The sequence below is a fragment of the Dendropsophus ebraccatus genome, chromosome 3 (genome assembly GCF_027789765.1).
Source record: "Dendropsophus ebraccatus isolate aDenEbr1 chromosome 3, aDenEbr1.pat, whole genome shotgun sequence".
NCBI classification, from domain to species: Eukaryota; Metazoa; Chordata; class Amphibia; order Anura; family Hylidae; genus Dendropsophus; species Dendropsophus ebraccatus.
In genome coordinates this window covers 193,593,810-193,615,223 of record NC_091456.1, presented here as the reverse complement: position 1 = coordinate 193,615,223, position 21,414 = coordinate 193,593,810, and the positions used below count along the sequence as shown (strand labels likewise).

Here is a 21,414-nt window from a genome sequence, read left to right as displayed (position 1 = left end):
TTAACAAATATATGTTCCTTAAAATCGCTCCATTCCCCTCCTTATAACGCTTTTATCCTTTGGTCTATGGGGCTGTGTCAGGTGTCATTTTTTGCGCCATGATGTGTTCTTTCTATTGGTACCTTGATTGCGCATATACGACTTTTGGATCGCTTTTTATTACAATTTTTCTGGATTTGGTGCAACCAAAAATGCGCAATTTTGCACTATAGGACTTTTTGCGCTGACGCCATTTACCGTGCGAGATCAGGAATGTGATTAATTAATAGTTCGGGCGATTACGCACGCGGCGATACCAAACATGTTTATTTATTTGTAGCATGGGAAAAGGGGTGATTCACACTTTTATTAGGGGAGTGGGCTTTTTATTATTAATGACACTTTTTTTTCCCTTTTACACTTATACTAGAAGCCCCCCTGGGGTTAGGGTTATTCCCCCCTTGGCTTAGGGTTATTCCCCCTCCTGGGGTTAGGGTTATTCCCCCTGGGGTAAGGGTTATTCTCCCTGGGGTTAGGGTTGTTCCCCCTCCTGGGGTTAGGGTTATTCCCCCTGGGGTAAGGGTTATTCCCCCTGGGGTTAGGGTTATTCCCCCTGGGGGACTTCTAGTATAAGAACTCTGATCTTTCATTGAGATCTATGCTGTATAGTAATACAGCATAGATCAATGAGATAGGCACTCGATTGCTTCCGGCTGCTGCAGCCGGAAGCAACCGAGTGCCGAGCCGGGATCAGCGCCATTAAGGCGCAGACCCCAGCCGAGTGAAGACACAGACAACTGCATCGGTTGAACTAAGTTTTGTGGTGATCGGCATTTTTTCTCGTGGATGGTTTGCAGCTCGTGGAGGCTGTGATTGCGGTCCGCATTACAACCTGGCCTTTTTTTTTTGCTTTACACAAATGCGCAGCCAAAACATGCGGACAAGTGAATGCCCTACTGAAAGCAATGTGTTTTAACCCCTTCAAGACCGAGCCCTTTGATGCACAATATTCCTCCCTGCCTTCTAAGAGCCAGAGCGCTTTTATTTTTCCACCTACAGGGCTGGTTGGGGTGCTATTTTTTGCGCCATGATCTCCAGTTTTTATTAATATCATGTTGGTGTAACAGAAAAATTTTGATAGCTCTTTATTTTTTTTTGTGATATACAATTTAATAAAATCAGCAATCCTGGTGCGTTTTTTTGTTTGTTTCCGTTTACGCCGTTCACCCTGCGGGAACAATAATGATATATTGTAATAGATCGGACAATTCCGCACGCTACAATATGTAATGTGTTTATTTATATTTTTCTAATGGGCAAGGGGGTCTTTTAAGCTTTTATTGGGAGGGGGTTTATAAGGGTTTTTTTTTATACGTTTCAAAACTTTTTTATTACACTTTTTTATTCTTTACACTTTTATTTACTGTAAAATATGCAATCATTAGATTGCATATACTGATCTATGCTATGCCACAGCATAGCATAGATCAGTGTTATCGGCAATCTATGCATAGAGCCTGCCTGAGAGCAGACTCTACACTTAGATCGACAATCCGACAGGACAGAGGTAAAGAGCTGCAAGGGTTCTGATCTGATCTGTCACTGAGCACCTTAAACGCCGCGATCGCTGTAGATCACAGCGTTTAATGAGAGTTGGCTGCGGGATCGCAGCTGCCTCTCATTACCTCCGGCGCTGGACACAGATGTGAGCGGGATCGCACTCCCTGCAGCGCTCCCGCTCACATCACAAAGCCTCCGTCAGTGTAGGAACGTATATATACAGATTACTGATGCGAAGGGTTTAAAGAAGCAGTTCACATTTTTTTATATTCCCCCCCTCGCTGGTGCATATACTTCTGATCGGTGTCCCGTGGCGCGACTTCAGCCTGGTCCTACAGCACCGTTCAAATCTCACCGGCGCCCATGAGACCTCTTTTTTTGTGCAAGTCACCCCACCCCCCAATGAGCCATGTTTGCAGCTTTTTATACCCATCATGTCCCTATGTTCTCTCCCATTCCCATAGATGTCACGTCTCCACCATGTTATCCAAGAACCTTTTGGTCATTGCAGTTGGTCTCACATTGTTATCATCTGTAAAACCCTCTGCCTGTGACACCAAAGGACCTTATTATGCGAGAATCCGGGCAAATAAAGGGTATGTAACATACATGGACCTACACAATATACACTGTCCTCCGTCTTTATCTCCCTTAAAGGGACAGTCTCATCAGAAAATTATTTATTGTATAAATAATGTTTTTATTTTAAACTGATTTATTAAAGAATTTTGGTGATTTTTTTTTTTCTAATTTTCAATTTTTCTATGTTATAAAAAAAAAATTCATGATATCTTGCAGTTCTCATTCTCACCACTGGGGCTAAAACTAACCTGTTGTGTCTGTGATGAGACGAGGAGGTTACTGTAAAGTGATCTGTACAGCATTGCAGCGTCATGTGACACAGTAGATAGAGGAGACAATGGCAGCTCCCTGTGGAATGACCTCTTCACAGGTCACAGACCACTCAGTAATGTTTCACATTCATCTCAAGGGGACAGAGCCTTTCTTTTGTCGTCTATGCCCATGAGTCTTGCTGTAAAGCATGTCACTAAATGCTGTTAAGAACAGCCCAGGTAATATAACCATCCATGTAGAAGGCTCAGTAATAAAGCGCTGATCAACAAAATCAGGAATAAGTTGCTAAGCAGCTCAGGCCATATAATAAGGCCTTTACATATAATCTCCACCTCTTACCACAGTGGTAAACAGAGATCAGTCTCTTCTTCTATTCAATATTTTTATTATCACTGCTCCGGAAGGAAAACGCTTTGTAATCGATTTTAGCACCTCTTTTTGCTGCTTGATTTGTGGAATCAGTTTCCCTTTATTCACTACAGTAAATAAATAAAAAAGATGCAACAATTTTCATTATGTGTTAGAGAGTTTATTTATCAGTGAATGGATAAAATCATTTTATTTTCACAAAATACATTAAAAAGTCAAAACATTTCCCACATTCTTGGCATTAAAAATCACTTTATCCCTGTGTGAATTCACAGATGTTGATTTTGCAGAAAAACCATTTCCCACATTCTGTACGTTAAAACGGCTTTTCTCTTGTGCTTTCTCTTGATGTCTCAAAAAAACTGAATTCACTATAAAATATTTCTCACATTCTGAACATGAAAATGGCTTCTTTGCAGAAGCTCTTCATGTTATTTAACTTTTATTAGCTTGGAAAGAATCAGAAGCTAGAGCTTGAATTGTAATAAGATTAAATAATTTCTAAATCAAATACATAATTTATAAATAAATAAATAAAACGTCATAAAAATGTCATTCCTTTGTGAGTTTTCTGATGTACAAGATGATTTCATTTCTGAGTAAAACATTTCCCACATTCCTAGCATGAAAATTGATTCTCCCCCGTGTGAATTCTGAGATGTACAACAAGGTTTGGATTTTCAGTGAAACATTTCCCACATTATATGCTTCAAAAAGGCTTTTCATCCGTGTGGATTCTCTGATGTTTAACAAGATCTGTTTTCCTAACATAACTTTTTCCACATTCTATGCATGAGAATGGCTTTTCTCCCGTGTGGATTCTCTGATGTTTAACAAGATCTGATTTCTGAACATAACATTTCCCACATTCCGAGCATGAAAATGGCTTCTCCGTTATGTGAATTTTTTGATGTTTAATTAGATTTGATTTCTGAGTAAAACATTTTCCACATTCTATACATAGAAATGGCTTCTGACCTGTATGAATTCTCTTATGTGCTACAAGATCTGATTTATAAATAAAACATTTAAAACATTCTGAGCATGAAAACGGCTTTGACGTTGTGTGAGTCTTTCTATGTTTAAAAAGATCAGATTTCTGAGTAAAACATGTCCCACAGTCCGAGCATAAAAATGGCTTCTCCCCTGTGTGAATTCTCTGATGTTTAACAAGATCTGATTTCTGAATAAAACATTTCCAACATTCCGAGCATGAAAATGGCTTCTTCGTTATGTGAGTCTTTTTATGTTTAACAAGATCTGATGTTTGAGCAAAACTTTTCCCACATTCTGAGCATGAAAATGGCTTCTCCCCTGTGTGAATTCTCTGATGTTTAACAAGATCTGATTTCTGAATATGACTTTTTCCACATTCTGAACAGGAAAATGGCTTCTCCCCTGTGTGGACTCTCTGATGTTTAACAAGATCTGATTTCTGGAAATAACATTTCCCACATTCTGAGCATGAAAAAGTCCTCTCATTTAGGTGAGTTTTTAGATGTAAAGTAAGATTAAATTTGTGAGCAAAACATTTCCCACATTGTAAGCATGAGAATGGCTTCTCCTCTAGGTGAGTTTTTTGATGTTTATTAAGATTTGATTGGTGAGCAAAACATTTTCCACATTCTGGGCATGAAAATGGCTTCTCCCCTGTGTGAATTCTGACATGCGCAACAAGTTTAGATTTTTCAATAAAACCTTTCCCACATTCCGAGCATGAAAATGGCTTTTCCCCCGTGTGAATTCTCTGATGTTTAATAAGATCTGATCTCTGAATATGACATTTCCCACATACTGAGCATGAAAATGGCTTTACCTCTAGGTGAGTTTTTTGATGTTTACTAAGATTTGATTTCAGAGGAAAACATTTCCCACATTCTGGGCATGAAAATGGCTTCTCCCCTGTATGAATTCTCTGATGTCCAATAAGATGTCTTTTCTGACTAAAAGACTTCCCACAATCTTGGCATGAAAATGGCTGCTCCCCTGTGTGATTTTTCTGATGTTTAACAAAAGCTGATTTATAAGAAAAACATTTCCCGCATTCTCTGCATTGAAATTTCTTTTCTCTTATACAAGTTTTTTGATGTTTCTGATGTCTCACAAGACTTGATTTCAGAGTAAAATATTTCCCACATTTTGAACATGAAAATGGCTTCTCCTCTGTATGAGCTCTTTCATGTTCATCCCCCATTCTGTAACTTTCATTTTGCTCAACAGCCTGTGATGAATCAGTAGACAGGACTTGTATAACAGGATGAGATGCTAAATCTTTGCTGTGAGGGGCTGGGGGTATATCTGGGGTGACAGAATGTTCTTCATATGTATCTTGTGTGATATCATCATCTACTTTAATAATGGAAAATGCCTGATGTCCGTCTGAGCTTCTGGTACAGTCATCTGCCAAGAAAAAAAAATATATTAATTTTGAGCAATGTAACAAGAGATGAGCGAATTTACAGTAATAATGCAGCAAATCACTTTGTTATCTTGTCTCGTTCATCAGTCGTCTGCCTTTAAACTCAGTGGGTGTCTGGAAAAGCTGGATCCAGTTCTATGTGGAATCCCTGCCAGCCCATAGGAAAGATTCCTGACGCCCCCCCCTCTCCCCATACCTGATTATTCATCCTGTGACATCATATTTAAAAACCAGGAAGAGTAATCATGACATCACAGGAAATAAATCACAGGCAGAGCGGTCATGTGACCCAGCCTTAATACACATAAAGCACTGAAATAAATAAGGGAATTGTATTGGGAATAGGTCAATGTAACGCTAGTTTATTGAAAAGTCCTAGACAATCAATATAGTGTTAAAATACCAACCGGCAGCACAGAGCACATATTGAAAAAAATGTTTTACCTGTAAAATTGTTACCTGCCCATTGCCCATAGGATACAAATGAAATCAATTAAGGACCTATAAATAGCCCAAAAGATCAAAACAACAAAATAAATTTTTATTGGGGGGGGGAGGTTGGTAGCTTGTGCTGCCGATGGACTCCAGGAAAAGGAAATTACTAGTAACATTTTTTTTCCTTCCTGGATGTCCTACAGCAGCACAACAATGAGATTTGAAAAGCAAAACTTAAGGGAAGGAATTATTCACGGCGGCTCCTTGTAGCACCTGTCTGCCAAAGGCTGAATACTTAGACATGTCAAGAGTATAATGCTGGATTAATGTGGAATGGCATGACCATGTAGCGGTTCTTCAGATCTCCTCCAAAGGGACACATCTCAATTTCACCCAAGAGGTGGATGTTAAACGCATAGACTGAGCTAACAGATATGGGGGTACCTCTAAGCTCTCTACATTGTAGCAGAAGGCAATGGTATCTCTGATCCATCTGGCCAGCGTTGGTTTAGAAGGTTTTTAGGCCCACTGAACTAGAGGAATAAAGGAGAAACAGGTTTTCAGATTTCCTCACGAAACAGCCAGACAGTTGCCCAGGTCTCTGAGATAAGCCTCTCTTGCAGATAATGCCTGCAGTTCGCTGACCCTTCTTGCCAAAGCCATAGCCACCAGTAATAAGGCCTTCCAGGAGACAAATTTTATGTCTGCTTCCTCAAGGGGTTTGCATAGAGAACGGAACAGGTGTTTTAGGACCACCAAAAAGTCCCATGATGGAACTTTAGGAAGGGTAACAACAGACGAGGCAAGGTCAAGAAAAGATGTAAATATTCTCCAAATTCTAGCATAAGTCTTAAGGGTGTTAATTTTTCTTACCTTAGAAAGAGTATCTATTACTTCATCTAAAAACCCTTTATGACGGAGCAGGTTTAGTTTATCAACCAGGCTGTCAGATGTAGTCTCTTGAGGTCGGTGTGGAAGACTCCTTTCTGGGATAGAAGATCTAGTTGAAGTGGCAGTTTCCAGAATCTTTTTCTTGATATAGACCATATCAGAGAAAACCAGGCTCGGCGGGCCACAGCGGAAGAACCAGAATGGCCCTAGACTCCTACGTTATCTTCTCCAGTACTTTCTGGATCAGAGGAATGGGAGGATAGGTCTATACGAATGTCACACTTTTGTAGATGAATAGGTACTGGCACTGCTTTCACATTACTTGCTCGGGTGAAGAGCACTGAGTGTGGACTAGATCACTAGTTGGTGCTCACTAAGACTTGAGTACTGTACAAAATCCAACATGTAGTAAGTAGAATCGCCTTTATTTCTTTACGTGCATATTTAAAAACCTTCGGACATACTGGGCAGCATTGAAGACGCCAAGCACCTGGGAAACAAAGTTAAAGCTGTTTCACGCGCATGCACGCTTCTACAGACATCGCCCCTCACGCATGTCCGGAGTTAAAAAGACTTTACTAAGTGACGTGTCAGAGTAGGCGTTACAAAAAAATTAAAAAAAAACTAAATATCATGTTCAAGAGTGACTTATATAAACATATTTAATTCTGCTCTATCATTGGGCCCAATATCACCTTCTGCCCCTGTAGCCAAAATTATCAGAGTTTCTTTTTGGAGCAAAATTCTATTTACATCAGAGCCTGCTTTATCGTATACTCTTTCTAGACCAAAGAACCTTAAACAATCTGTATTATCTTCATGTTTTTCTGTTATATGTCTAATCAGTCTTGTTGCCCCATAATTCGCTTTACAAGAGTATATATGTTCATAAAATCTGCGGTTAAGTTTCCTCGTAGTTTTCCCTATATAGTTTACCCCGCATTTATGCACTTCTTTTGCTGCTACCGTACGAATCCAGTCTGGCTCTTTTTTCTCTTTAAAGCGACTATGTATCAGAAAATCTTTTAGGTTCTTACATCTTTTGACATCTTCCTTTCTTGTGGAGACCATGATTTCTGAACCTAGCTGTCCTCTAAAGCAGGCATCCGTATTGAGTATTACTTTCTCCAAGGAAGAAGAGGCACTCCAGCTTCTAGACGCCCTGGTTGTCATCACCACCAGCCAGATTTGGAGAGATATTAGCAGGGGTTTGTCCAAGGAAGTTGTTGACCTGTTCCATGCAAAGAGAATGTTGTCCTGCAGGCATCTCACATGGGCACAAGCCCATGCCACCGCCTCTATTTCGAAGGTTACACAACCTATTGGTTAGACAACGTTTTCATTGCATGTGTTATTGAGGTAAACATATTCTTGACCAAGTTCACAACTTCGAACCTTATTTTGGAGATCCTCTCAGAAGATAGAGTCAAAAACATTTGTTGAGAGTTTAAGGCAAATCCCAAATATTGGACCCTTTGAGAGGGTATCAGAAGGGACTTCTCTCAGTTTACCAAGAAGCTGTGAGCTTGCAGAAAATGATGAGTGATGGACAGATGGAGACGAAGGAGATCTGTCAATGCTGCTTTTTTTCAACAAATTGTCTAAATATAACAACATGTAGATAGGTTTGCTCACCCACTTGCACTAGAACTGGGTGCACAGAAAACCGGAAACAGAAGCTTGGCAATATGTAGAAAACGTCCAGCTCCCAGAATACCAGTAAAAAATTCTTCTTTATTCAAATCAGAAGATAAAAAACACAACAGGTTTACGTGTTTCGTCAAAAGCCTTCATCACAAACTCAGGTGCAGAAAATAGGCTAAAGAAAAGACACGTGAACTAAGATGAGGGTTGGATGAGGTATTCAGGAAGAGTCTATGGGAAAGCTTTTGAGCTCTAGAGCATAGCCTGTTGAGACAACACTTTGGACCCATAAATCGTTTGTTAACTTCTGCCAGGTGGTAAAAAATTGCATCAATCTTGCCCCCATTGATCGACCTGATGGCCTGGCATCATTGCTCAGAGAATTTTTTAGGCTGAGGCTTGTCTCTTGCTGGAATAAGATGAGGAGTCTCTGGACTGCTTTTGATTGCGAAGTCTTAATGGCCTATAATTCTTTTTGAATTTCGGTGAGGTGCGCCTTTTTACAAGATAAAGGGAAAATGCATTTTTCTCTTCGTTAATATCTTTTAGGATGGTATGCAGCTGTGGTCCGAATAAGCTATCTGGATGAAATGGTTAGGCACAGAACTTGTTCTTTGAAGAAAGTTCACCAGCCGACAGCTGCTTTATCCATAGACATCTTCTAATGGCACTGATTAGAGCTATATTGCAGGAAGATAAATACAGCATATCCAGTGGGTAGTCACAGAGGTATGTTTTATGGATGGAATTTTCTTCAGGATTCCTTCTCTTTGGACACCACCCCCAATCTCATTAGACAGCTAAGCCAGGTATGAAGAGTTATGGCCACTGAAAGTGCTGCAAAAAAAGCCTTAGCAGCAAGGAAGCGGAAGAGTAGGCCTTTTTAGAGAGAGCCTTCTTATCCATTGGTTCTTTTAACACAGTGGACTCCTCTGAAGGAGAGACTGAACTGTTAGAAAGCTTTGCAGCCGCCAGGTAATTTTACAAGGCAATTCCCAGGACTCACATTTTTTAGGGTCGATCTTATAAATGGTGTTAAACCTGGAGCCTGGGTCCTCTCTTTTATCCCTTTTCCAATCCATTTAAAGCCAAGATTTCAGCAGCAGATGACTCGGAAATAACTTGTCCTCAAGTGTAAGAAAGTAATATAATGCTTCTTTTTTTAGACTTTCTCTGGACAGGCTTGTCTGATTCCACAAAAGACTTTAAAGCATTAAATAACTTTATTTAAGTTCTTTTTATGGAACAGATAATAATCCCGCGAAACATCATGGTCAGAAGTATCAGATGAGGATGCAGAGGACAGAGAAGCTGGAGATGGAGGCTTGGAAGATTTGGGGTTTTTTTTCAGGAGGCTGTGCAACCATAATATTCTCCACACAGCCTTTAAACCAATCAAATAAGTTTTTGGCTACTGACTGAAAGTAATTCTTTGCTGGCAGTGAAAGACAATTTACACATGTATCCTCCCAAGAATCTTCAGGCAATACAGTCCCTATGCCTAGACTTCCTTCCTCTGTTGCCTAAAGACTGTGCAATATGAGGAAGATGTAATAAGAATACAGGTCAAAAGAAAATAACTGACTCCAAAAGAGTCACACAGACATATCGGATCCCTCACTGTCCACTTACTATGAAGGTCTGAGTATCTAGCTTCCTGGAAAATTCTAGAGCACACCAGGGAGTAGGATGCCATCTTAAATATCTGTGTCCCCACTGTGTTTCGAGCATGCGCCGGGCACTCTGACTCGTTCCTTCCAGTAGCATAAGTGACTTCAGAGGAGTCACATATAGTCTCTCCCCTTGTTGCAGAAAAAATAAAACTCAATGGGGGTGATTTATCAAAGGGTGTACAATTTTGACTGGTGTAAACTGCCGACAGCAACCAATCACAGCTCAGCTTTCATTTTACCAGAGCTGAAAGCTGAGCTGTGATTGGTTGCTGTGGGCAGTTTGCGCCAGTCTAAATTTTACTCCCTTTGATAAATCTCCCTGTCTGTGGTCTTTCAAGCTATTTATACATACTTAATTGATTTAATATGTTAATTACTGCTAATTACTCTCTTCTGCCTCTTTCCTGGGGAACCTAAGGGACCTATTCCACCGGACGATTATCGTTTGCATAATCGTTAACGATTAACAATCTCAAACGACCGCTATTGCGAAAGACCTGAAAACGTTCACTCATTTCCATGGAACGATAATCGTTACTTATGATCGTAATTGCGATCGTTTTTTCTTCGCTATTTATTCGCTATTGCGTTCGTATCTATTGTGAACGACCGGACGATGTCTTATTCAATGCGAACGATTTGCAAACGATTTGCAAACGAGCAACGATAAAAATGCGAACGATTTGCGAACGTTTTGCAAACCAGCAACGATAAAAACATTATAAACTCATTATTTTTGTGGGAATTTTTTGGGCAGTTGGGGGGGCTGCTTTTAATTATTTTCATGTCTATGGTGGGTCTGTATCTTGCTGTTGCATTTTTCTGTGTTTTTGAACGATAAAAACAGGTCCAGGTCTTATAAAGCGATCAACGATTTCTCGTTCGGTCGTTAATCGTTAACTGCATTTCAACCGAACGATTATCGTTTAGATTCGAACGATTTAACGATAATCTGAACGATAATCGTCCGGTGGAATAGGACCCTAACTTAACCCATTGTTGTGCTGCCGTAGGACGTCCAGAAAGTCTATTCTCCAGCTTTATTAGTGCACAGTAAGTATCATTACCTATGACAGCGTCAAGTTTTGCTTCACATTAAGGCCTTCTTCACACATGGCAAAAACAGCAGCCGTTGTTTGACGCGGCCGTGTCAAACAACGGTCGCTGTCTGAGACATTCACCCACCCGAACATTCCAATTAGCCATAGAACACAATGTAAAGTACGACCAGGAAACGCACTTCACATTGTGTGCACAGCCTATTTTGTATGGACACAGTTCACTGAATAGCGGCGGTACAAAATATACATACAGGGGGAGATTTATCAAAGCGGTGTAAAGAAGAACTGGCTCAATTGCCCCTAGCAACCAATCAGATTCCACCTTTCATTTTCCAAGGCATCTTTGAAGAATGAAAAGTGGAATCTGATTGGTTGCTAGGGGCAACTGAGCCAGTTCTAATTTACACCAATTTGATAAATCTTCCCCACAGTTTTTCGTGCTGTGTCATGGAACCCCGGCTGTAGTGTATACACTACGGCCGTGGTTCTATAGGTTGTAATGTAATCAGCCGGTGTCATTAAACAACGGCCGTTATTGCTAACCAGCAATGGGCCGTTGTTTAATGATAAAATACATTGTGTGAACAAGTGATTATATATAAAACTTATAATGTGTGAGTGTTCTCTGCATTTAGTGGTCACTACTCACCTGGGCAGTTACCTGTAGTGATGTCCTCCTTATACTGCTTATTACTGCTGTCATCTGTCTCTGGAGCATTAATATTGACAGTCATATCCTCCACATATTGCTTATCGCCTCTCACATCTGCTTCTTCTTCCCTTATGTCTGTAGCATTAATAGAGTTCAGATTCTTCCCTGCTGGAATCTCCTCCTTATACTGCTCATCACTCCTCACATCTGTCTCTGGAGCATTAATATTGACAGTCATATGCTCCATATACTGCTCATCACTCCTCTTATCTGTCTCTGGAGCATTAATACTGATAGTGATGTCCTCCTTATACTGCTCATCACTCCTCTTATCTGTCTCTGGAGCATTAATACTGATAGTGATGTCCTCCTTATACTGCTCATCAATCCTCACATCTGTCTCTGGAGCATTAATACTGATAGTGATATCCTCCTTATACTGCTCATCACTCCTCACATCTGTCTCTGGAGCATTAATATTGACAGTCATTTCCCCTATATACTGCTCATCACCCCTCATATCTGTCTCTTCTTCCCTTATGTCTGTAGCATAAATGGACTTCAGATTCTTCTCTGTTGGAATGACCTCCTTATACTGCTCATCACTCCTCACATCTGTCTCTGGAGCATTAATATTAACAGTCATAGCCTCCTTATACTGCTCAGCACCCCTCACATCTATCTCTTCTTCCTTTATGTCTGTAGCATTACTAAAGTTCAGATTCTTCTCTGTAGGAATGTCCTCCTTATACTGCTCATCACTCCTCACATCTGTCTCTGGAGCATTTATATTAATAGTGATGTCCTCCTTATACTGCTCCCCACTCCTCACATCTGTCTCTGGAGCACTAATATTGACAGTCATATCATCCATATACTGATCATCGCCCCTCACATCTGCTTCTTCTTCCCTTATGTCTGTAGCATTAATAGAGTTCAGATTCTTCTCTGTAGGAATGTCCTCCTTATACTGCTCATCACTCCTCACATCTGTCTCCGGAGCAATAATATTGACAGTCATATCCTCCTTATACTGTTCATCACTCCGTACATCTGTCTCTGGAGCATTCATATTGACAGTCATATCCTCCATATACTGCTCATCACACCTCACATCTGTCTTTTCTTCCCTTATATCTGTAGCATTAATAGAATTCAGATTCTTCTCCGTAGGAATGTCCTCATTATACTGCTCATCACTTCTCACATCTGTCTCTGGAGCGTTAATATTGACAGTCATATCCTCCATACACTGTTCATCACCCTTCACATCTGTCTTTTCTTCCCTTATGTCTGTAGCATTTATAGAGTTCAGATTCTTCCCTATAAGAATGTCCTCCTTATACTGCTCATCACTCCTCACATCTGTCTGTGGAGCATTAATATTGACAGTCATATCCTCCATATACTGCTCATCACACCGCACATCTGTCTCTTCTTCCCTAAGATCTGCAGCATTAATAGAGTTCAGATTCTTCCCTGTAAGAATGTCCTCCTTATACTGCTCATCACTTCTCACATCTGTCTCTGGAGCATTAATATTGACAGTCATATCCTCCATATACTGCTCATCACCCCTCACATCTGTCTCTTCTTCCCTTAGATCTGTAGCGTTAATAGAGTTCAGATTCTTTCCTGTAAGAAAGTCCTCCTTATACTGCTCATCACTCCTCACATCTGTCTCTGAAGCATTAATATTGATAGTCATATCCTCCTTATACTGTTCATTACTCCTTACATATGTCTCTGGAGCATTAATATTGACAGTAATATCCTCCATATACTGCTCATCACCCCTCACATCTGTCTCTTCTTCCCTTATGTATGTAGCATTAATAGAGTTCAGATTATTCTCTGTAGGAATGTCCTCCTTATACTGCTCATCACTCCTCACATCTGTCTCTTCTTCCCTTATGTCTGTAGCATTATTAGAGTTCAGATTCTCCTCTGTAGGAATGTCCTCCTTATACTGCTCATCACTCCTCACATCTGTCTCTTCTTCCCTTATGTCTGTAGCATTAATAGAGTTCAGATTCTCCTCTGTAGGAATGTCCTCCTTATACTGCTCATCACTCCTAACATCTGTCTCTGGAACATCAATATTGATAGTCATATCCTCCTTATACTGCTCATCACTGCTAACATCTGTCTCTGAAGCATTAATATTGTTCACATCTTCACCCTGATTCATAAAATGAAATAAGAGAAGTATTGTAAAAGTCACCAGACAGGAGAAGTCAGGTGGGATGTACAGATCATAGGGAACATCTCCATCTACCTGATCCTGATCCTGTGGGAGAAGAGGACGGGGACATCTCTCTGGTGCTGTTCTCTTACTGGATCTGACTGGAGGGAACACATACAGAGACTGAATTCATTCTTTCCATCCAGATAATACAGAGAGGAGGTGTGTATATAGTCCTGTCTATTACCTGCTGATGGGAGGGGCTGCTGATCCTCCAGCATCACATCCTTGTACTGATCCTTGTGTCCTTCTACATACTCCCACTCCTCCATGGAGAAATAGACCGCCACGTCCTGACACCTTATAGGAACCTGACACACACAATGGTCACACAGTCATCCCCCCCACCCCTCCAGTGGTGTTACTGTATAATGTCCCAGCATTCCCAGCAGCCACAGTCTCACCTCTCCACTCAGCAGCTCCACCATCTTGTTGGTGACTTCTAGGATCTTCTCTTCCTCCATTTCCTCATGTATCAGGGGCCCCGGGATTGGGCTCAGGGTTCTTCCCCATCCTTCACACCCAGGGGCCCCACAGCGCCCACTAGAGGACTTCTTCACTACTGTGTAATCCTGTGTATGGAGAGACACATTGACCCTTTGATGATCAGGAAGTTTTTTATTTTTTTTATCCGTATTTTGCTAAAAACGGATGAAAAAACGGATTGCAAAAACGCAGTGTGAACCCTGCCTTATATAACTTTTTTTGGTTTCACTGCTTTTAAAAAATGTATTAAAAAAAACAACAAAATGTGTTTAAAATGGCTCTACTACTATCCTTATAACGCTATTATTTTTGTATATGCAAGTATATCACGTTTACCATTTTTTACCTATTTGATGCAAGCAAAAATTCGCAATTTTACATTTTTGGCTCTTTTACCATGTTAGATCAAGAACACGATAATTTAATAGTTTGGGGGATTCTACACGTGGCGATAGAAAATGTTTGGTTTTGTTTTTGTTTTAATTTATTTATAAAATTGGTAAAAAACTACTTTTTTTATAGACTTTTTTATTGATCTTATATAAACTGCTTAATTACTATAGGCTGCTGAAGCCAAGCCTGCATCAGCGCCCTTGCGACGTAGAGCCCCGGCCTAAAGCAGGGATCGTCCCTGTGCTATCGCATCACGCGAGGTGGGGGGAGGAATGAGGGGAGGGGATGGCAACCCGGCAACAAGACCACCAGGTGAGGGCTTTTATAGACATTCAAATGCAGCTATCAAGTGCCATCCCCGGCAAGACCCCTCTCTAAACCTCCCTAATGTTTCCATAACATAAGCTTATGTCATGGGTCGCCAAAGGGTTAATATCACTCTATCTATTCCCAGAATCCCTCGCCTCTCCAGTGCTATCCATCTGTTATTCCATAGATAAGAATGATGTTATGATGACATCATTTCCAGAATCCCTCACCTCTTCAGTCCTATCCATCTGTTATTCCATAGATAAGAATGATGTCATGATGACATCACTCCCAGAATCCCTCACCTCTCCAGTCCTATCCATCTGTTATTCCATAGATAAGAATGATGTCATGATGACATCACTCCCAGAATCCCTCACCTCTCCAGTCCTATCCATCTGGTATTCCATAGATAAGAATGATGTCATGATGACATCACTCCCAGAATCCCTCACCTCTCCAGTCCTATCCATCTGTTATTCCATAGATAAGAATGATGTCATGATGTCATGATGACATCATTCCCAGAATCCCTCACCTCTCCAGTCCTATCCATCTGTTATTCCATAGATAAGAATGATGTCATGATGACATCACTCCCAGAATCCCTCACCTCTCCAGTCCTATCCATCTGTTATTCCATAGATAAGAATGATGTCATGATGACATCACTCCCAGAATCCCTCACCTCTCCAGTCCTATCCATCTGTTATTCCATAGATAAGAATGATGTCATGATGACATCACTCCCAGAATCCCTCACCTCCCCAGTCCTATCCATCTGTTATTCCATAGATAAGAATGATGTCATGATGACATCACTCCCAGAATCCCTCACCTCTCCAGTCCTATCCATCTGGTATTCCATAGATAAGAATGATGTCATGATGACATCACTCCCAGAATCCCTCACCTCTCCAGTCCTATCCATCTGTTATTCCATAGATAAGAATGATGTAATGATGTCATGATGACATCACTCCCAGAATCCCTCACCTCTCCAGTCCTATCCATCTGTTATTCCATAGATAAGAATGATGTCATGATGACATCACTCCCAGAATCCCTCACCTCTCCAGTCCTATCCATCTGTTATTCCATAGATAAGAATGATGTCATGATGACATCACTCCCAGAATCCCTCACCTCTCCAGTCCTATCCATCTGTTATTCCATAGATAAGAATGATGTCATGATGACATCACTCCCAGAATCCCTCACCTCCCCAGTCCTATCCATCTGTTATTCCATAGATAAGAATGATGTCATGATGACATCACTCCCAGAATCCCTCACCTCTCCAGTCCTATCCATCTGTTATTCCATAGATAAGAATGATGTCATGATGACATCACTCCCAGAATCCCTCACCTCTCCAGTCCTATCCATCTGGTATTCCATAGATAAGAATGATGTCATGATGACATCACTCCCAGAATCCCTCACCTCTCCAGTCCTATCCATCTGTTATTCCATAGATAAGAATGATGTCATGATGTCATGATGACATCACTCCCAGAATCCCTCACCTCTCCAGTCCTATCCATCTGTTATTCCATAGATAAGAATGATGTCATGATGACATCACTCCCAGAATCCCTCACCTCTCCAGTCCTATCCATCTGTTATTCCATAGATAAGAATGATGTCATGATGACATCACTCCCAGAATCCCTCACCTCTCCAGTCCTATCCATCTGTTATTCCATAGATAAGAATGATGTCATGATGACATCACTCCCAGAATCCCTCACCTCCCCAGTCCTATCCATCTGTTATTCCATAGATAAGAATGATGTCATGATGACATCACTCCCAGAATCCCTCACCTCTCCAGTCCTATCCATCTGTTATTCCATAGATAAGAATGATGTCATGATGACATCACTCCCAGAATCCCTCACCTCTCCAGTCCTATCCATCTGTTATTCCATAGATAAGAATGATGTCATGATGTCATGATGACATCACTCCCAGAATCCCTCACCTCTCCAGTCCTATCCATCTGTCATTCCATAGATAAGAATGATGTCATGATGACATCACTCCCAGAATCCCTCACCTCTCCAGTCCTATCCATCTGTTATTCCATAGATAAGAATGATGTCATGATGACATCACTCCCAGAATCCCTCACCTCTCCAGTCCTATCCATCTGTTATTCCATAGATAAGAATGATGTCATGATGACATCACTCCCAGAATCCCTCACCTACCCAGTCCTATCCATCTGTTATTCCATAGATAAGAATGATGTCATGATGACATCACTCCCAGAATCCCTCACCTCTCCAGTCCTATCCATCTGTTATTCCATAGATAAGAATGATGTCATGATGACATCACTCCCAGAATCCCTCACCTCTCCAGTCCTATCCATCTGTTATTCCATAGATAAGAATGATGTCATGATGACATCACTCCCAGAATCCCTCACCTCTCCAGTCCTATCCATCTGTTATTCCATAGATAAGAATGATGTCATGATGACATCACTCCCAGAATCCCTCACCTCCCCAGTAAGCAGGAAGAGTATGTGTAGGGTGAGGGTTATTATCCTCTCGGCCATCTTGTCTCTGTCTCTCTCCATGGTTGATCGGTCGGTCTCTTATATAGAAGATATCAGCAGAGGATCCTGGAGTGGAAGAAGGATGCAGCACGGTCAGAAACCCTGGAATAATACAGAGAAAAGTTACAGAAAAGTTCTTACAATGGTTAAATGTGCTTCAAAGTATGTCAAGGTGAAACACTTATTGTATAGATCACAGAACCTCCCCAAGGAAGACATAGACCGAAATAAAATATAACCTTTGTCTTTAAACTGAAGGGGTTAATGTTCCAGCTGTCCCCCAGCTCCTTCCCTGCAGGTGGGTGGAGGCTAGAACCTAGTTCCTGGATGTAGGGGGTAAAGGACCTTTGATGACGTCATGCCCATGTGACCAGTCTCCTGTGTGGGCGGAGCTATCTTCCTCAGCTAGGCTTACTATAAGGCAGCTGCTTTCCCGGGCATTTTATGAGGCAGCAGTATAGTGAGTGCTGCGGTGTGTACAATCAGCAGGAGGTAAGCCACACTGAGGGCACTGTTGGACTTCAGGGGTAGGACCTACCTTTGGCAACTACATTCTAGATCCTGAGCTTATAGGACCTGCCATGATGTCACAGTCATGTGGTCAGTAACATAATCAGGGGCTGCTGCTCAGTGTATGCAGGACTCTGCTGTGCTGGATGAGCTGAAGTGATGTGTATGCAGCAGAGCTGTGTGTGTGTGTGATGTGTGTGGAGCAGAGCTGTGTGTGTGTGATGTGTGTGGAGCAGAGCTGTGTATGTGTGTGTTATATATGCCTGCAGCACAGCCCTGTGTGTAATGTACATGTAGCTGAGCTGTATATGTGTGTAATGTACATGTAGCAGAGCTGTATATGTGTGTAATGTACATGTAGCTGAGCTGTATATGTGTGTAATGTACATGTAGCTGAGTTGTATGTGTGTAATGTACATGTAGCTGAGCTGTATATGTGTGTAATGTACATGTAGCCGAGCTGTATGTGGGTAATGTACATGTAGCTGAGCTGTATGTGGGTAATGTACATGTAGCCGAGCTGTATGTGTGTAATGTACATGTAGCCGAGCTGTATGTGTGTAATGTACATGTAGCTGAGCTGTATATGTGTGTAATGTACATGTAGCTGAGCTGTGTGTGTGTAATGTACATGTAGCTGAGCTGTGTGTGTGTAATGTACATGTAGCTGAGCTGTATATATGTGTAATGTACATGTAGCTGAGCTGTATATATGTGTAATGTACATGTAGCTGAGCTGTATATGTGTGTAATGTACATGTAGCTGAGCTGTATGTGTGTAATGTACATGTAGCTGAGCTGTATATGTGTGTAATGTACATGTAGCTGAGCTGTATATGTGTGTAATGTACATGTAGCTGAGCTGTATATGTGTGTAATGTACATGTAGCTGAGCTGTATATGTGTGTAATGTACATGTAGCTGAGCTGTATATGTGTGTAATGTACATGTAGCTGAGCTGTATATGTGTGTAATGTACATGTAGCTGAGCTGTATATGTGTGTAATGTGTGTGTGGAGCAGAGCAAGTCTGGTATACAAGGGGGCTTTGTAATTCTTGTGTATGCCTTTTTATCTATGGACCCTATTACACACGCTGTCCCTATACTGTAAACGTTCATCTCATAGATCGACACTCGTTTCCTGAGCCTTTATGTAATACGAGGACCATGGGGGGGGCAGGCTGCTTGAACTGGCGCCTTCGTGTGGCCTTTTACTGCAGTGGCTGTATGGCCACATATTCCCCTTACACAGGAAAATGTGTAGCCAGCTATTTTTTTTTTACATGTTAAAATGACACGATCAGCTGAGCATTTGCTTGTTCATCGTTCGCTCTCTGGCCCTACTGCAGAGGGCGATATTGGTCTATTATGATGATAAATGCCCCATGTAATAGGAACTTATCTGACTCTCCAGTTCACCAGTTTTATATTCCCCTTCTGTATGAAAACCCCAGTTCGCCGCTTTGCACAGGAAAGGTCGGCATGAAAAATGTTCCTTTGTTCTTTATGGGGAGGAGTAAGCTGCAGCCAAACAACTGTGAATGTGGCTTATCTAGATAAAATAAGATAATCCTTTAATAGTCCCACCATGGGGAAATTCAGTGTGTTACAGCAGCATACGTATTACACAAAAAGGTAAAGTAAAGGCTTTACGATTAAGGTAGACAAAGACATTTGTATATGCATTAGGCTGGCACACCCTCTCTGTCCTTCCTCCCCACCCTCCTCATCATTAGAAATGCTCCAGGCAGATTGCTTCCTATTCCCCACCTGTGTGTATAATGAACATGGGCTGTGCAACGCTCAAACAGCAGTAAATGTTCCTGGATCATTCCTAATGATGAGGAGGGTGGGGAGGAAGAACGGAGAGGTGGTGCCAGCCTAATGCATATACAAATGTAAACCCCGGCCGTTAGACATAGCGCTATAGGATTGCTAAAGTTGTTTTTAGGACAATAACTGCATCCCCTGCCGAACGGACCCAGGACAGATCTTGGATTAAAAACCGCTATCCGAAGGTACAAGTGGTTTGGGGGGGACAGATTGTGGGTACAGAGTCACTTTAAAAGCACTGGAGAAATCAAAGAACATTATTCTCACAGTGTTCCCCGGTTTCTCCAGGTGAGAAAACGCTCTGTGTAGAAGGTGGATGATGTCATCATCCACCCCAATGCCCGGCCGATAAGCAAACTGGAGAGGGTCCAGAAAACAAAGGGGTCAAGCATTCAAATTCCAATGGACCCAACCTCTATCTCCACTGACATCATCTATCAGTGGAGACTCAAGAGACCCCCATTGACTTTTTACTAATGGACGAACTAGCTGTGAGTGGCCTGTTCGACATTTATGGTATGAAAATGGCTTCTTCCCTATATGTTAATCATCCATTCTGTAACTTTATACAGTTTTACGGAACTCAGAGATGTGTAATTTCCCTCAGGTAAAATAGATGCTGAATTTTCCCTCCTCCTGGAGAGTTACAATCCATTCCTTCTTGCTGAAAATACAGAAAACTGTGTGAGCTGTTCTCTCCATCTCCACCCCTATGCCCTTTCGAGATGGCTGGTATAAAAAGTGTCCCTGGACATCTGTCTAACACCTGTCCAGGTGGCATTTTTTCTTATTTTCCATTTTACTATGTATATCAGAAAATAATCCTGAGTAATCCTTGTTGTTTTCATTCTCACCACTGGGGCTAAAACTAAGCTGAGACTTCCTGTTGTGTCTGTAGTCATAAGAGGATGCTGCTGTAAAGTAATCTGTGCAGCATTGCAGCGTCATGTGACACTGGTAGATAGAGGAGACAATAGCAGCTCCCTGGGTAATGACCTCTTCACAGGTCACAGCATGCTCAGTTATGTCTCATATTCCTCTTAATGGGACAGGGCCTGTTTGAACTTAATGTTAACCTAGTGTGTGGGTGATTTTAACAGATTATTAAAGAGAATGTACCATCGGAGTACTAATAATGAGGTATACATACTGTCCTGTCGGCGCTGCAGTGTAGAGTGCTGTCCTGTGGAGCTTTTTTTTTCATCCACCGTCCAGCTCCTCGGATTCAAGCTGCTCTCCGCCCCCTCTGTGACACGCCGGCACAGGCATGCCTCCTATTGTAAGTGCGGCAATACCGTAACGCCTGTCGGATTGCCCCGCCTCCTCGCTTCTTCCTGGCCGCTGCGTCCTCACGCCAGGACACGAGCACCTGTCGCATCGCCCCGCCTCCTGTCTTCTGCCCAGCCGATTCGTACTCACGCCGGCACATGAGCGACGTCATCAGAGCGGGGTATGAGTCGTACTGCGCATGCTCATACCCCGCTTAATGTTCCGGTATTGGATTTGTCCCCAACTGTGTCACAGTGCTGC

At 41.7% G+C, this 21,414-nt stretch overlaps 1 protein-coding gene across 1 annotated transcript; it reads right to left on the bottom strand.

Annotated features, from left to right (window-relative positions):
* Positions 1 to 2,901: 2,901 nt before the first annotated feature.
* Positions 2,902 to 13,926, bottom strand: LOC138786702 (uncharacterized). Its single transcript, XM_069963682.1, has 3 exons — positions 13,817 to 13,926; positions 11,536 to 13,720; positions 2,902 to 5,163 (listed from the first exon to the last, which is right to left on the bottom strand). The coding sequence occupies exons 2-3, from the start codon at positions 13,649 to 13,651 to the stop codon at positions 3,473 to 3,475; spliced, it is 3,807 nt and encodes a 1,268-aa protein (XP_069819783.1). The 5' UTR covers positions 13,652 to 13,720; positions 13,817 to 13,926; the 3' UTR covers positions 2,902 to 3,472.
* Positions 13,927 to 21,414: the final 7,488 nt, after the last annotated feature.

Bases quoted from the DNA above. Each gene is read 5' to 3' on its own strand.
- LOC138786702 (XM_069963682.1), bottom strand. From the start codon at position 13,651: ATGACTATCAATATTGATGTTCCAGAGACAGATGTTAGGAGTGATGAG. The intron at 5,164-11,535 runs GTGAGTAGTGAC...TTTTCTTGGCAG, and splicing joins CACTACAGGTAACTGCCCAG to ATGACTGTACCAGAAGCTCA.